This window comes from Myxocyprinus asiaticus, chromosome 13, assembly GCF_019703515.2.
Source record: "Myxocyprinus asiaticus isolate MX2 ecotype Aquarium Trade chromosome 13, UBuf_Myxa_2, whole genome shotgun sequence".
Lineage (NCBI taxonomy): Eukaryota > Metazoa > Chordata > Actinopteri > Cypriniformes > Catostomidae > Myxocyprinus > Myxocyprinus asiaticus.
The window spans coordinates 36996052-37013747 of NC_059356.1; the positions used below are offsets into that span (position 1 = coordinate 36996052).

Here is a 17696-nt window from a genome sequence, read left to right on the forward strand (position 1 = left end):
CGTGCGCGAGCGTTTATCTCTAAGCCAGGAAGGTGTTGCGTTTATGAACCGGTGCAAGGACAGAGACAGCGGCGATCCAGAATGATAGGAAGGAAGAAAAGGTAACTATGCGGTTATATATGTTTAAATAGCAGGTGCGCGTGAATCAAGGTCGTCCTGCACCGCCTCTAAACGATTAGCTGCAATCCCGTTCAGACAGCTATTCTAGTCTCTGTGGGTGACATTAAATGTAACGGTGGAGATTTGTGAAAGGCTTCGTGGCTTTAGCTGAAACAGCTAGCGAACACCTACGAAAATTCAAACTCTCTGATAACAGTATATTACAAAACTAACTTAACAGAGGGAAATTTAAAGGTGCAATGAACTGAAACATCTTTATGTTCATTTAAAGAGCGTTAAACACAAAAAAGACACTCATTGTCGTCAGTAGGCTTATTTCCTAATGCAGTCTGAGCTAAGAAGTGTGTCACTTAAAGTTAGGTAACAGTGTTAAGGTCTTTGCACTCTTAATAAACTGTACAACACACTTACATACTTCGCTGTCTTGTTAGATAATATATCTAAACTTAAGGAATAGTTAACCCAAAAAAATGAAAATTCTCTCATCTTTTACTTACCCTCATGCCATTTTAGATGTGTATGACTTTCTGTCTTCTTCTGAACACAAACAAATATTTTTAGTAGAATATTTCAGCTCTGTAGGTCCTTACAATGCAAGTGAATGGTGACCAGAACGTTGTAGCTCCAGAAAGCACATAAAGGCAGCATAAGAGTAATAATCAATAAGACTTCAGTGATTTAATCAATATCTTCACATTTACATTTAGTAATTTTGCAGACGCTTTTAACCAAAGCAACTTACAAATGAGTAAATTCATGTGCAATCACATCAATTTTAGGTGAGCACAGGCCAAAATGTGACTCCCTTTTCATTGTACATCTTGCCATTGCAGTCTCTAGGCACAATCATGATGTCAAGCTCGATTACATTTCCTAGTGCTTTGTTAGATGGCGCTAGGAAGTGTAATCGAGCTTGAAATCATGATCGCTAAGGAGACTGCTGATGTCTAGATTTATAGTGGGGAAAGTAGTTATATTTTGGTCTATTCTCACAGAAAACCAGTTGGATCACTTCAGAAGACAGGAGCCGTATGGGTTACTTTTATGCTGTCTTTATGTCCTTTTTTAGAGTTACAAAGTTCTGACCACCATTCACTTGCATTTTATGGACCAACAGAGCTGATATATTCATCTAAAATCTTTTTTTTGTGTTCTGCAGAAGCAAGTCAGTCATACACATCTGGGATGGCATGAGGGTGAGTAAATGATGAGAGAATTTTCATTTTTGGGTGAACTAACCCTTTAACTGTCTTTCAGTTTAGCAATTACCTGTCATTAAAAGTTACAATTATACAAGATTATAACAGTTACCAATCATAAATGCCAGACTGCGGCAGGTAACTAAGACTAAGTGGTCATCTCATTCATAATTGGCCCTATTTGGTCTCTTAATAGGCCTATATCTTCATATTAAAATTTATAACTTGTTTTGCCACTGAAATAACTTTCCTTTTTGACAGATGTCACCTGGCCCTATTATCCTATTGGATAATGTTAACAAATAGTCCTCCACAATTGACTGCAAACTCTGAATCAGGTTTTGATACTTTATGGATATGGAAGTCCCTACTTTTCTTTCTCTCGTTGTTTCACTCAGAAATACATCACATTACGGAAGAAAAATATGTTGCAAATGTCATTTCGACGTTGTATTTTTAACTCCTTTTTTTCTTTTTCTTTTTTTTTTTATCTTCCTCTCTCTTGATCTTGCCTATGCAGGTAGAGTGGGCTGGGATGGCGGTGTGTGCTCTAACTGTGCTAGACGGGGTCGGGGAGGAGGCAACAACATTGGGTGGCGTGGTAGTCCTGTTCCTGGCGCTGGTCCTCGCCTGGCTGTCTACCCACGTGGCTGACCGTGGTGATCACATTTTGGGAACCATTCTCACTGTGGGTGCCCATGCCTCCCTTATTGGCTTGGGGGGTCACGACAGCTACGCGGGCTCCCCTCCCAGCTCAGAGCCCAGTGAGCAGTCAGATGAGGAGCCAGTAGATGAGGAGAAACAGGAAGAGGATGGAGAGGATGTGCTGGGAGAGGAGGAGCTGTTGGATGTTCAGGGCGCAAGGAAGAAAGTGAGCTGTGTTCAGGGTAATGGAAAGGAAGAGGGGAAGGAGGAAGTGATGGAAGAGGAAGAAGAAGATGAGGCCACAAGTATCACAGTGAGACTGAAATTCTTGAACGACACAGAGGAGCTCGCTGTGCTCAGACCACAGGACACAGTAGGAATGCTGAAGAGGTGATAATGAGTCAAACACACACACAAACTTTGACAATACACACATTATGTCAAGGGTCTTCAACAGGGGGTCCGCAACCCCCAAGGGGTCCGCGGTGGTACCGCAGGGCGTCTGCAAATTATTGTTTGATCCACCTTGGTGGCATTTGTAATAATCACTCGCACGCGAGCGACAGCGAGAGACAGGAGTATGAATTATCGATGGGTTGAAGTCCTTCGCAGCTGCATGCCAAATCTAAGTGTGACTAAACAGCACTAGTCAGCAGAAGAGCGCAGCCTGGACAAACCCTTCACGTGCCCACCACTCATCACAAGCTTCTCAATGCGTGACAGACATCAGGTTCAGCAGTGCTGCAGTAGAGGGTCGTGTGAGTAAACGCATCTGCTTTAAGTTGGTCGCGCTGTGTGGTTGAGCAGATGACAGCCTGCTTTCAGAACAACAGCTTACTTGCCTGGTGTAATTAAATAGTTACTGCTGAGATTATCAAGCTGGCAAACACGGTCCTTGACGTTCCACACACACAAGACGGTGACTCTCAAATTAGCATAATTAAAGGTGCACTCAGTCATTGTTTTCCTCAATGAAATCAACAGTCATTTTAAAATATATGTATAAAATCGATCACTCACATGAGATGAAGACTCCATTATAGTAACCTTATAAAAGTTGTTTTATTCTGCATGGACAGGGTCTGTCTGTTTTTCTGCCTATCTGTCTATCTATATGTCTGTCTTTTTCTTTCTTTTTGGAGGAGGTTTGGCACAGGGATTTACAGGGGAATTTAAAAATGTCACTTCATGTCAAAAATGTAGCAGACCCCTGTTGGAAATCCCTGCTGAAAAGACCAGCAAAAAACCAGCTTAAGCTGGTTTTAGCTGGTCGCCCAGCCTAGCTAGGCTGGTCAGTTAGCAGGTTTCAGAGGGAGGTTTGAACACTTTTTAGCTGGTCAGGCTGGGAGACTAGCTAAGACCATCCTGACCAGCTAAGATCAGTATGACCAACCTGACCAGCTAAAGCCAGCTAAAACCAGCCAACCAGCTTATGCTGGTTTTAGCTGGTCTTTTCAGCAGGGCAGCATTTAATTATTATTTCAATGGCTTTGCAATGTAAACATCATGAAGTATGTACATACAATAATATGGTAGCCTACCATTCATGTTTTTATTGGCATAAAACGCAACACTCAATTTTATACAATATGTAACGGGGGTCCTGGCTCCATCTCTCTACCCACCAAGGGGTCCTTGGCCTGAAAATGGTTGAAGACCCCTGCATTATGTGATAAAAATAAAGTCATATTATGCTCGAAATAGGAGACAAGCATTTTGTTTAAAAATGAATGGGAGTAAATGCTATGCTCAACATGTCAGCTGTAGGAAAGGAAGTCATGGCTTACAGTTAAAAGTCATTTGCTTTGGTGACAAATGCAGTTTTGTCATTGCCTAGTGCAATTGTGGGTTTTAAAACCACAGGTAAGATTTTAAACAAATTACATCAGGTTCACATGATCATACACAGCAAAATGACTTCCATAAAATTATTATCATATGTACACTTTGCTGACAGCCTTGTAGAATGGCCCTCTGTGAAGGGAGTGCAACAGTGCCCACCCACTTTTTCTGCCGGAAGTATTTTCCAAGTTAATTTCTTGAATAGAGATTTATAAAAGCCTTCATAATAGAGTTGTAAACCATGAACTAAACCAACCAGCTCAACGTGAATAACAAAATCATTATTATTGATTTTAAGCAAAAAAGTATTTGAAAATCAGACTATAAGACTGTGTACTTAACATGTTTCAAGAGGGAATGAACTACAAACCCATGAACAGTGCTGTGTAGATTACTCCTCAATTGTAATCTGGTACTGATTAGAAATTACATGTCTAAAATCTCTTGGATTACATTTTTACAAGGAAATGTAATCTGATTGCTTTTAGATGACTTGGATTACTTAAGTAGGAAAAGCTTGTACCATTTTGACAATGTTGCTTAAATGTATTAAAGAATACTTACATAATGCATCAAAATATAAGAATTGAAGACTTCTTTTAGTGTTGTCACAATACCAAAATTTCAATAGTAGGTACCGTCTGATACCAGTGAAATTTTACGGTTCTCGATACCAATGTCGACTTGATACCACAGCAAATAAATAAATACAACAAATGCTAATATGGCAATAACACATTCCTTTAGCCTATTTAAAAAGTTACATATCAGTGTAAATAATACATTAAAACAAAAGCATGTGTCCAAGTGTTTCTCAATAAGGTATGCATTGCTTAAAAGTTTTTCAGACCTGCTGAAATCAGTATTTTATCTGAAAACTGTATTTTAACTGTATTTAGTGTGATTTAATGTAATCACCAAAATAGTGTCTTATCAAATTAATTCTTAAAACGTTTTAACAAATGATTACAGAAAAATTACTTTTCAACATACCATTGCATTTTTAACCAAACTTTTATTTAGTACAGCGGCACTCTTACTTAATTGCTTAAATTGTATTATTATTATTTTATTATTATTCATAATTACTTATTATTATTATTACTACAGTGTGATCGTTAAAGCCCAAATGCTTTAATTTAGTTATATAAATATAAAGTTTGCTTGTGCTGCACGCTTTACAGTGAATGAGGGCTCTGCTCCGTCATCTCCCATAGCATATGATTCTGTGGAGTTTGGAGTTATGAGCGGTCAGCTTCACAAATTCACTTTAAAGCACGCAGCTCATGCAGACTAAGATTGCAGCCTTTCGTAATTTAATAATCACACTAGGACATATTATAATTTTAATTTGATTAATTGTGCATAATTGTTTTTTCTGCCTTAGTCTGATTAATATATAATCATGTAATCCATTAAAAAACTGTAATTAGAATCAAAGTATTTTAAAATGTAATTTTAATCTAATTACAAGTACTTGATTTTTGCAATCTAATTATGTAATCTGTTACTACCCAGTACTGCTCATGAAGCATTGTGAATGATGTAATCGGGAAAACACAGATCGAAAAATATATAACTATTGATTTAAAGTTATTTATAGGTATAGAAGCAACACATTTCAAGTTTATTGCAAATTTGAGTGTGTAAGGAGACTGACTCTGTTGTCGGTTGACTGGTGGATTTTGTTTTCACTGCAGAATCATGGGTAGTGTAGTTCTTTACCAGGAATTCTACTGTGAAACACACACACACAAAAAATAAATAAGTTAAAATAACGCAGACTGGTGGCTTTAACAGGAGCATATAACATCGATTAACAACTTTGGAGCTCATGGTAGGTCTGAATTTAAAGATTTACGTGTTATCGTTAAAAATCAGTTTGCCAATGAAGAGAATGAATGTTTTTTTAAACTTTTGAAACCAGACTGTTGCATTCTGTTGCTCAGTTTTAATTTGGAATGCTACAAGTACTGCCTCCCTGCAGTGGCCTTTTGAGTATGCAAAATTGCAATTTAGAATTTTCAAAAAGTTTTGGAGATTTCAGTCTTTCCCCTTTCAGTTAGACGGGAGCTGTACTTGCATTACTATAAAAAAAACTTTTGGTCCAAAACTTAAATGTTCCTCATTCTTGTTTTTCACATTTGTTTGTCATCTCCTGCCCCCATCAGTAAATATTTCTCTGGCCGTGAACATCAGATCAAGCTCATCTACCAGGGCCAGCTCTTGCAGGACCCCCAGCGGTCTCTCGTGTCTCTCAACATCACCCACAACAGCGTGCTCCACTGTCACATCTCCCAAGCCCAGGAATTGCGTGAGGCCGTGGCAGAGGACAACCCTCGAGTTGGGGCGAGTTCCATGCTCACCGGGGGGCTGCGATCGGCCGGTCTGGCTCTCAGCACCGGAAGCCTGGTGATCCCAGTGTTTGTGGTGCTCCTTGCTGTGGTCTGGTACTTCCGAATCAACTACCGCCAGCTGTTCACTGCACCGGCCACCATCTCTCTGGTTGGGGTCACAGTCTTCTTCAGTTTTCTCATCTTTGGCATGCACAGTCGATGAAAAGATGGATGGATGAAAAGAAGCATCCCGCATAGAGGAATGGTGCCAATATTGGGGAAGAAGTATTGAGAAGGAGAAAGAAACTACAGAAAACAATAGCAGCTCAGTGGTAGCAGAGAACGTTCTCAGGGAGCCTCTGAGGCTTCTGGTGCCATTTAGAAAATGTCTGAATTTGTGTATGTATGTGGTGAAAGTGTGCACTAGTGCTTTCAGCTTAATTCGTGAGCATGCACAATGTAACATTGCTGTATAATTTAGCTTGAAAAAAAAATAGCATATACAATTATTTAAATTCTGTGTGAAGAGAATTCAAGATTTCACATCTCACTGGTCTTTTATTTAGAGAAATTGCAGTTTGTGCTGACTAATTGAGCCTCATTCATGAACAAGCAAAACATTTCTGGGTGAACTGTTCATAAAGTGGTTGAATTGAATGTGCCAATTTAAGAAGTTTACACAGAAATCTGTTCTGTTCGTGTTTCATGAATTAGGCTCATTGATTTTAGGTTTATCAATAGTTGTGGCTTGTTTTAACCAGTAATAACATGACTATCTCCTGTAGTAGCAAACTTTCCTACGTTCCAATCATAATGCACAAATAATAATGAAAAGCTGTGGCGTACTTGTGTTAGCAGATGTTATGAGACAATTACCTTTCATGTTTGGAATTGAAGGTTGTTTGTTTGTTACACTGAATTTATTTCAAACTTGTGTTTCTACAAGTCTAGCTCAGCATGTAAGCTGCTATTTCTGACTTGTTACAGTTCATAATCATTATCATCATCAAATAGGCCAGTTTTATACCAGCCTATATGATGGTGATTCTAGATGCCACAAACTCAGTGCAAAGTATTTTGACTTATGGTTCATTGTCTTCTTGTTCAGATGTAGTTCAGTTAACTGTTAACATTGTTACATGTAGTTGCATTTACAGCCTTTTTTTATTTATTTTTTCATATTTGACACGGATAACAGATCAAATAATTTGACATCCTGTAAAATCTGTATATAAACAATGTATTTATTGTAGATAAAACCAAGAAGGTTCATGGAGTAACCTAAAAAAAAACTGTCGACAGTTAATTGGTTACCTTATGAATGCATTACATTTTGCTGTCATTAATATTGTCAGAATTATCTGTTTATTTTGTTTTAGGGGAAACTTGGCTACCTAATCTCACTCTTTATTGCAGATAACTAGTTTATTAAATTAAAACGGATTTGATTTCGCTTTGATGCAATAATTCAGAATAAAACGGCTCATGACTGAAACGTGTGCTTGTTTCTGCACATATAAAATACACGCAATAAAGGACAAACTCTTAAAAATAATTATTTCAAAGGGGTTTTCAGAACGATGCCACAGAGGAACCATTTTTGGTTCTCCAAAGAAGCTTTTTGAATAATTGGATTAGTTTAAAGAAACTTTTGTACAGTGGGAATGTTCCATGGATGTTAAAGGTTCCTCATGGTGCTAATAAAGAACCATAATTTTAAGAGCGATTGCAATGTTTACAAATCTCCGGACCAATGTGATTGTGGGGAACAATGACGGGGTAATTATGAGTTCTGAGAAATATTGAGTTTTATTTATACTACTACAGAGATGACTACAGTCCACTGAGATAAATAACAGCATTACAGTAAACGGCATACAAACACCCACCCAAATTAATGTTATATCCTGTGTAAATTGCACAATGTTTTTGTATTTTTCTTTTATTTTCTCATCATACAGGCAATTCCATTCATACTGCCTAAATCAAAAGCTCTCAGTTCATTTACAATTCAAGTCACAAAATGCACAAACAAATCCATGACAAAAAAAAAATCACTTATAAGACAATCAAATAAGGCTGTACTGACTGGATTTGATCCATTTTAAGTGCATCTTCAATTACTATTTGCACTTCTGCAAAAAAAAAAATAATAATTTTTTTGTTTTTTTTACCAAAATTCTTCAAAAAAGCTGACACCTAATAAAACATAGGAAGTCTTCTGACCGCTGAACTTTTCAGCAATCCAAACTCTGTGGTCAAAGGAAATGCATAGCACACAATCACACAGAGGACAAAAGATAAGGACTCAAAAAGCCAAGATTATAAAAATAACTAACACTCACAAAGCAGACTAAATAAATACTGTCAGACAAAAAAAAAAAAAATACCAGTCAAGACAAAGCATATTAACAAACACAGGCAAAAGATTGTGCAACCACAGGTTTGGCAGAAAGCTGTTGGTAGTGCTAATGAAAGTCCATTGTTTAGCAAGACATTGTCAAGAAAGACAGTTCGAGACACGTTGTAGGGCAGTAAGCTGCAGAGAAGAGAAAAGGTTGCAGTAACATTATCAGGACAATATGAGGGAAACCAGTAGAGGACATTGCACATATTAACCTATGTAAGGACACTACATGTCCCATACACACCATGGCACATTTTCATGTGTCACTGTAAACCCAAAACTCACATGTATACACATGTAAATACAGAAGTATGCAACACAGAATGACTAAATGCATAGTACAAAACAAAGTGGCGCAAACACAATCTTTCTCCATTTTGCGCGCGCGCGCACGCACACAAACACACACACACACACACACACACACACACACAGTCACTAAAAGAAAACACGGCAGTTCTCACTTTTCACTGTGCATGAATGTGCCGTAACAAATGTGTTTTCTTGTCTACAAATCTCAGAAACGGAGATTTAAAATATGGGATTGAGTATGGGTAACTTCTGAAGTCTCCCTGATTTTCCCTTTCGTACACACATACGCCACACATTCATGTTCCTTGAAATGTTGGACCTCAGAGATCATCTGAAGACTAATCTAGTTAGTCATCATCAAGCATTATTCAGGTCCCAGAAAGTTGTTTATGTGTTTTTTTGTGTGTGTGTGTGAGAGACATGTTCCTTAGTTTAGGTCATCATAGATGCTGGGGTGGGGAACTGGCAGTTTTGGTCTCTTTTTTCGACTGGATAGGCCCAGTGCATTCTGAGAGCTGCTGCAACTCCCACCGCTGGCTACTCTCTCTCTGTCTCCTCTCTCTCGTTCCTGTCCTTTTTCCCTCTCTCCTCCACCTCTTCCAGTGCTACTCAAAGACAGCGTGCTGGGCTTCTTCTCTTTCTTAGGTCTCTTAGATTCAGAGTTGTTGGTGCCTAGGATGTAGACAACAAATAAATGCAACCTGGTCTCATACTGAAAACATGATTCTATATACATTTTTGCAAAACACGATATACATGTCTCCAGGTACAAATCGCTACAGTTTCTAGATGAAATGAACACTAGAGGCACTACAACAACTGTGTTTTATTCCCATTCACACAAAACAATGTCAAAAGCTGATTAGGACTTTATAAACACCTCTTTTTCTCTATTACTCATACACTGCTATGTTATGATATTGACACACTTTTACTCTAATACATCGTTTGAAAAATGAGAATTTTTTTACGCTTGTATTATAGACCCTCCTACTTGTATGCACTTATTCTGATGTAACTGGCTTTCACGGTAGATCACAAGGTAAAGCATTGGACTTTGAACACAGCTGACTGGGGTTTAGGACCACTCAAGAACGCAAGCTGAAACATGACACGACAGTGTCATGGAAGTGACATGGAAAGACGTGCTTGCTTCAGAAAATGTGCTTTTCATTTCGCTTGGTTGGGTTTAGCCCTTGGTTGGCTAGTTGCTTAAGAAAAAAATTGCTTTTTCACTGGGTTTAGGGGTTGGTTGGGTTAGGTTGTCTTTATTATTGCCTCATTTATATTTTAAAACACTATTGGTTAGGTTTAGGGTAAAGTTTTAGTTAAGTGATGTACGGTTTACTCATTAAAACCTCCAAATCCACCTTCAAAAGCTCATCTAAATACAACCTAATTTCAATGGGTTTTGGCGCCGTCAGCTGGACATTTCACTTTCAAACTGCAGCCAAACATGTAATACAATACACACGTACATTTGAGGCTGTGCTGATTAAATGAAAGAGCAAATGAGAAATGTTAAGGTGTGTAAGAGCAAATTAAAGTCAATTACAGGTGTTACTTTGTGAATTATTTATATTTATTTACCTCTTTAAGCTCGGCATAAATCTCTGGGCCTGTGGTTTACATTTAAAATGTTAAAGCCCCTGGAAAGATAATTAGTCATATGTGGTACCATTTGAAAGCTTAGAATATGAACTTTTGTAGAACTCCATCACTTTTGCATTTACAGTATGTTAATAAGCACTGCCATACAGTGAAAATTTGAATGCAAACTGCTTAATAGAACTAAAATAGACAAGCCATAAATCAAACGAAGGCTCATTGTCAGGAATGTGACTACGCCTTTTATTTTGTTGGCTTAACACCAATGTTCAAATGATTATCAAAAGAATCACGAGGTGAAATATAATTTCAGTACGACAAATGTCTCATGTCTGCTTTGATCACTGCTCCTGTAAGCCCCAAGTAGCCACACACTTTTTGCTATTACTCTAATGTATGTGGGTAAGGAGAGCTTTTAAATTTGACCATAATATGCTGAAGAGGAGTTTATATCTATATTTATGAATATAGGTCTGCATTACTTAATCTTTGAGTTCTGAGGGTGATTTAAAATGTAAATGTGTTCTGTTTCTCCATAAGCCACTCCTGTTAATTTGAACAAACCAGTATTTGCAGTTGCACCAAACAAGAGGGTTTGGAGACTTACTTATTACTAATAAATATAGGCTACAGGAATTTCAGTGGGTTTTTCTATGTGAAATAAAAGCATGACTTGTTCACAGACTTCTAGACTTGCATACTTACATTTTCAGATCTTGTCACTATAAGGAGCAGGTCATTTTGAAACGTGTTCAAGTCTTTTGTTAAAAACTCACTGGCTTTTGACGATGCAGAGTCTGATGGTGAGATATCAGAGGAGCCATCCCACTGGAGGCGGGACACGATGAGCTGGCCATCAGGTGCATCATAACTATCATTTTCCAGCATTGTATCTGAGTCAGGTAGTGTCGACCTATCACACAGAAATCATGGTATGATTCTACACAGTGACAAGCAAGCACACAATCCACCAGTGATATTGTAACTAAAGAAGCCAGATCAAAGAAACAAGGAACAGATCTTAAACCAAAGACCAGTGCTGGGTGGATTACTTGTGAAATGTAATCAGGTACTGATTACAAATTACACGTCAAAAAATGCTATCAGTAATAATCTCACAGATTAAATCTTTTGGGTAATCTATTCTGATTACTTTTGGATTACTTTCAACCAAATTCTGCATGGCTTTTTGAGTGGTGCTTATGTCCACAAATTCAGATGATTGCAAATGTAAAAATATGAAGAAAGTTTGCATATTTTCATGTTTTCCCCTGTGATGCTGATAGAGGTCTAGGCCCTCCATCAATGACAGACTCACATATGTTTAAGTTTAACAGGGATTTCTTACTGGCATGTTAACACAAATGTGGTCATGCAGTTTTGCCATTTTACAAACACAATTCATGTGTAGCAAGAGATCAGACCAGTTATATTTGTGAATCAGCTTCACAAAAATGTCTCAAAGTTATCCCTACACCAAAAGTGCATTCATATACATTTTTGAAACTGACTACAAAAGCAATTTAAAAAACTTTAAGTAACTTTGCAGCGCTAATCCAACTGAATATGAAATGACGTGTATTTGTGCATTTTGATGCGTTTGATGGACTAAACCCTTCCAAAGACATTGCGACATGGTTATATTACACACAGAGTGAAAATTCAAATAATAATTGAAAAAATGTGTTCGAGTTTATTAGATTTTCGAAGTAAAAAAAAAAAAAAAAAAAAAAGCAAACATTCCTCCAAATGCTTCTTTAGATTTCACGTAGAATCTTTTGCAGTTGACAGGATATTAAGTTTTGGAAAGCAGAGTTTACATTGCAAAGTGATGTTTTTGCCCGTGTCTCCTTAAAAATGAAATTATCTTTATAGATCCAGAGACAGACCGCTCCATCTTCACGTGACTGGCTAGTAGCAGGTATCAGTTCAGAGTGCAATACACACAACCTCCCCCTCTCTTCCAAAAATACTCTAAGATTTACACAACTTTTATCAGCGGTGTGCTGATTTAGAATGAAACATTTTTGGCTGAAGAAGTGAAAAATTAGGATAATCAAAATGTATTAATTTACTGCCGTTGCCTTGTTAATATGTAATTATGTAATCTACAAAAAAGTAACTAGTCTGATTATGAGTATTTTAAAATGTAATTTAATCCAATTACAAGTACCTGATTTTTGTAATCTGATTAAACAATCCAGATTACATGTAATCCGTTATGACTAAGCTGTACACTGATGCTTGATTGTGTGCCTCAAGGGTCAGTACTAGGACCTTGTAGCTTTTCTCGATCATTTGTTTGTCAAACAGCTACTACAAATGATAAAAGCTTGATGAATTAGAGGTGAATTAATAGAGGGATAGATGTAAGGAAAGGAAAGTGAATGGAATACTGATTGTTTTCTGACAGGGAGAGGTCAGGGTTGGAAGAAGGGCTGAAACTCACGCGGACGGCCCAAGGAGGAAGACCCTGACTGCCCTCCTCTGTTCGTCCGTGTGCTGGGGACACCGCTGGGACCTGCCAGGACACAACGTGGCATTACGCACTGCACCAGAGACAAGGACTGGGCAAGAGACTGGATGAACATTGCCAACATAATTTGAGAGGGGGCTTTAGGGTTAGATATTAGCTTTTAGGGAAGGGGTTTCAGTGCTGGCTGATGTTCAAAAAGTCTCTTGCTTTGCAAAACAGGCAGTGCTTTGAAACAACTGATGACTGTCCAATTGGGAAAGAATGGTGTACTTTGTCTAATTGGAATGAAGACATGCCAAATCAAATGACACAGCAAAAACAAAACTGAAAAGTGGACACCAATTAATAAATTGGCATTAATGTTGAGTTGCCAGTTGTGTTCCGTAAAATCAGTCCCAACATAACATGATCATTTCCGTTTACACAAATGAAAAAGATCATGTGTTTACACATCACATGCACAATCTATTTCTGGCTCCAAAGCAGCATAATATATTCACATAGACTAATAAAAATAAGCACTCACACAGTCAATGACAATGAATTAATGGGCAAAAGCAATGTCCCCTTGATCACACAACACAGGCACATACGATTTCACTGCTAGGATTCTTTTTCAAGTACAGTGGGAATAAATGAAGCTCAATTAATGGATATACAGTTGAAGTCAGAAGTTTACATACACTTAGGTTGAAGTCATTAAAACAAATTTTTTTTACCACTCCACAGATTTCATATTAGCAAACTATTGTTTTGGCAAGTCATTTAGCACATCTACTTTGCATGACACGAGTAGTTTTTCCAACAATTGTTTACAGACAGATTGTTTCACATTTAATTGACTATATCACAATTTCAGTGGGTCAGAAGTTTACATACTGTGCCTTTAAGCAGTGGTGGGCCGTGCATTTAAAGTCTAGGCCTTCAGTGTGATTCATGCCATTGAGAAAACACAGTTTCACAGTGAATAAGACACCCTGTGTCTTTGGGCATCATACATTATGTCACAGCTAACTAGTAGTACCAACTGACATTTTAAAAACACGTCCATGCATGAAAGCCAGAACTTGAAATGACACAACGCTCAAGCAAGCCTAATTTTAACTGCAGCATGACTGTTTGTGAAATGAACGTCTCCCGAACAGACATTCAAAAATCATAATTTTTCAAATGAATCTACCAAAGAGGTCTATAATACCTGGAAAAATCTATCTAATAATATTTGCGATTTAAATGTTGCTCGCAATACATTTAGTTTCGTCAGTGTATACGGTTATGCTGCATTCCATTCAAGTTGGATGTGGGATATTCCTACTTGGTATCTCTGACCATAAATGCATTCCATTCCTCGATATTCGGAACTGCAGCGCTCCCGTTAGCTTAGCAGGGGTTTGACTCCCATTAGAGATGTCTTCTAGCAACCCAACTGATAAACAATTCTGCAGCGCTATCATTTGTGCTTCAGGTGTACAATTATCAAAAGAGATTATAATGTTTTATACACCTGCTTCTACAGGCATTTGTTAAACAAGCTTTATTATCATGTAATGTGGAAATGAACTCATTTATCGATATTACTTAATAAAGTGAACGTTTATCACTTTGTATAGTGTCGACATGTTTGTGTGACATCATGCCCCTGCATCTCTGCAAAATCGGAGTTGAGAATTTCTGCACGAGCCTACAAGTTGTAATTCTGACTTCAAGATGCATTCCATTGCACTTTTCCTAGTAGGAAGTTGTAAAATCTGACTTTCCGAGTTGAATGGAACGCAGGACTACTTTTCAAAACTTGATCCGACACTGAATGCTCAAACAGCCTAATTTACACTTAGAAAACACATGATGTTGCACTTCATGATGTTGCTATAACAATGCAAAAAGCACTTACCAATTTGTTTGAAATGAAAATCAGTCCTCCTTTCCTGTTTAATAAATTAAGCAATCACACCATGCAGAACATTGTCTTTTTAAATCCATAAGGATCTCTTTCTCATCGGCAATACCAGCAGTGATGACAGCCGATTCGTCAGACAGCTTGATCTTACGCTTTTCGCTCTCGAATTACGTACATCACTTAACACATCACATTGCGTCACTCAAGGCCAGCTAGAAGGTCTCGACTGGGACATATCCTTAAGATCACACCCACCAAGAACAAATAAATCAATCTGATTGACTGATGAATCTGACAATCTGACTTTAGTTGCCCATTCATTTGCACTGTTGAGGGATTCTGAAGAAATTCTGAAGGCCTGAGGGGGTGGAGCTCAGACTCCCGCTGCTTCGGCTTAAGGCATGCGATTTGTGAAGAAGCTGTCACACTTGTAAGCATCAAGGAATAAATTATGACTTGATAAACTTTTCATTTTTCTCTATTTGTTTGTAATTAATTCAGAGTGGAAAGCGATTAAAAGTATCTTTAAGCAGCTTGGAAAATTCCAGAAAATGATGTCAAGACTTTAAGAAATTAGCCAATAGCTTCTGATAGGCTAATTGGAGTCATTTGGAGGTGTACCTGTGGATGTATTTTAAGCCCTACCTTCAAACTCAGTGCATCTTTGCTTGACATCATGGGAAAATCAAAAGAAATCAGCCTCCGAAAAAAAAAAAAAAGTGGACCTCCACAAGTCTGGTTCATCCTTTGTAGCAATTTCTAAATGCCTGAAGGCCCCACGTTGATCTGTACAAACAACAGTATGCAAGTATAAACACCATGGGACCACACAGCCATCATACAGCTCAGGAAGGAGATGCATTCTGTCTCCTAGAGATGAACATAGTTTGGGGCGAAAAGTGCAAATCAATCCCAGTACAACAGCAAAGGACCTTGTAAAGATGCTGGAGGAAACAGGTAGACAAGTATCTATATCCACAGTAAAACGTGTCCTATATCAACATAACCTGAAAGGCTGCTCAGCAAGGAAGAATCCACTGCTCCAAAACTGCCATAAAAAAGCCAGAGTACAGTTTGCAAGTGCACATGGGAACCTTACTTTCTGGAGAAATGTCCTCTGGTCTGATGAAACAAAAACTGAACTGTCTGGCCATAATGACCATTGTTATGTTTGGATGTTATGATGGAGACATCAGCCAGGAAGTTAAAGCTTGTTTGCAAATGAGTCTTCCAAATAGACAATGACCCAAAGCATGCCTCCTAAATTGTGGCAAAATGGCTTAAGGACAACAAAGTTAAGGTAATGGAGTGGCCATCACAAAGCCCTGATCTCAATCCGATAGAAAATTTGTGGGCAGAACTGAAAAAGCATGTGCAAGCAAGGAGGCCTACAAACCTGACTAAGTTACACCAGTTCAGTCTGGAGGAATGGGCCAAAATTCCAGCAACTTATTGCGAGAAGCTTGTGGAAGTCTAGCCAAAGCGTGTGACCCATGGCAATGCTACCAAATACTAACAAAATGTATGTAAACTTCTGACCCACTGGGAATATGATGAAAGAAATAAAAGCTGAAATAAATCATTCTCTCTTCTATTATTCTGACACTTCACATTCATAAAATAAAGTAGTGATCCTAACTGACCTAAGACAGGGAATGTTTTCTACAATTAAATGTCAGGAATTGTGAAAAACTTTAAATGTTTAAAGTTTAAATGTATTTGGCTAAGGTGTATGTAAACTTCTGACTTCAACTGTAGTATCAACTAATATTATTGTTTGCATTAATTATAAGCATCAGTTTGATTAGGCCGATATTGGAAGCAGATAATACCAAGGATCTTTTTTTTTTTTCAATTCAAACACTTTAACAGAAGATTTATTATTCGAAGATTTATTATTATTTATTATTAGATTTATATTTCTGTGCCACTTTTAGCACAAGTCAAAACTGCAAAATTGATTAATGTCTGGCCTAGTCAGGCAACTAAAACAGAAAGCTTTCAATTCTATTCGTTGTGGATATTTTATAAGATATTTTGATGCCGATTTCACCTCAAGTGTGTAAAATTCTTAAAATAAATTTAAGTATGAATACAGCTTTTAAACAAAATCAGGCAAGACAGTACAGATTTATAGTGGTTGACTGATATGGGTTTTTCAATGGCTGATACAGATGTCTGGAGAGCAGGATGGCCGATATAAATGCCAATAAACAATACAATTTACAACAGCAAATCAGATGTACACAACATTTGTAAAGTGACAAAAAAACTAAAACAATTGATGCAGTAATTATTAAAATTTGCATAAACTTCAAAAGAAAAAGTCTTAAAAAAACAGAAAGTGCTGATGATCCATTCAATCTATTGGAACTATCTGGTACGGACACAAGGGAAAGTTGACACTTCTGTTATCGGCCAAATGAACATGGTTATTGCCCGATGCTGATAATCACAAAATGGCCAAATATCAGCCGTTTAATTGGCCTCGGCTGCATTTCCTAAATCATCGCAAGCCTAAGTAGAGTGTAGAAACCAGTGGCGCCAATAGTCTCTACGATCAACTTAAGCTTGCGGTACTTTTGGAAAATGCAGCCCTGGCTGATATACTGAATAAGTCTATCACTTCAGATGTATATACTAGCGGTCATATCGGATATCAGCCATTATATAAACAGTATTACAGGATATAAGCCAAAATTTCTATATTGGTTCATCCCTAAATTCAGACCTAAAACCTCCAAAGCCCTGGTCTCGTTATTAGTCTCTCTTAGACTTGTTTAACCAGACATCTGACTACGACGGCCAAGAATATAATCTATTCTGGCCATGAAAGGTGCTTACCCCTGGGTTA

General features: G+C 37.7%; 2 protein-coding genes across 7 annotated transcripts in view; one reads left to right on the plus strand and one right to left on the minus strand.

Moving 5' to 3' along the window:
• LOC127450564 (transmembrane and ubiquitin-like domain-containing protein 2) lies at nt 1–8529 on the plus strand. Of its 4 annotated transcripts, XM_051714797.1 has the most exons (5): nt 30–101; nt 1280–1316; nt 1581–1657; nt 1840–2354; nt 5978–8529. In XM_051714797.1, exons 4-5 carry the CDS (start codon nt 1855–1857, stop codon nt 6363–6365), a joined length of 888 nt encoding a protein of 295 aa, XP_051570757.1. In that variant the 5' UTR covers nt 30–101; nt 1280–1316; nt 1581–1657; nt 1840–1854; the 3' UTR covers nt 6366–8529. The 4 variants fall into 4 exon arrangements, with proteins under 4 accessions (XP_051570754.1, XP_051570756.1, XP_051570757.1 ...); XM_051714794.1 differs by lacking the exon at nt 1581–1657 and having other exon boundaries at nt 1–101; XM_051714798.1 differs by lacking the exon at nt 1280–1316 and having other exon boundaries at nt 59–101.
• The window catches only part of LOC127450563 (ataxin-7-like protein 3), a 24288-nt gene continuing 13940 nt past the window's right edge, over nt 7349–17696 (minus strand). For 2 of the 3 annotated variants that reach the window (XM_051714792.1, XM_051714791.1), the window contains exons 11-13: nt 12919–12990; nt 11246–11382; nt 7349–9533 (exon numbers count right to left, since the gene is read on the minus strand). In XM_051714792.1, the coding sequence (XP_051570752.1) occupies nt 9289–9533; nt 11246–11382; nt 12919–12990 (454 nt within the window). In that variant the 3' untranslated portion in view covers nt 7349–9288. The remainder of the gene's footprint in view (nt 9534–11245; nt 11383–12918; nt 12991–17696) is intronic. The other variant, XM_051714793.1, reaches the window with a different exon arrangement.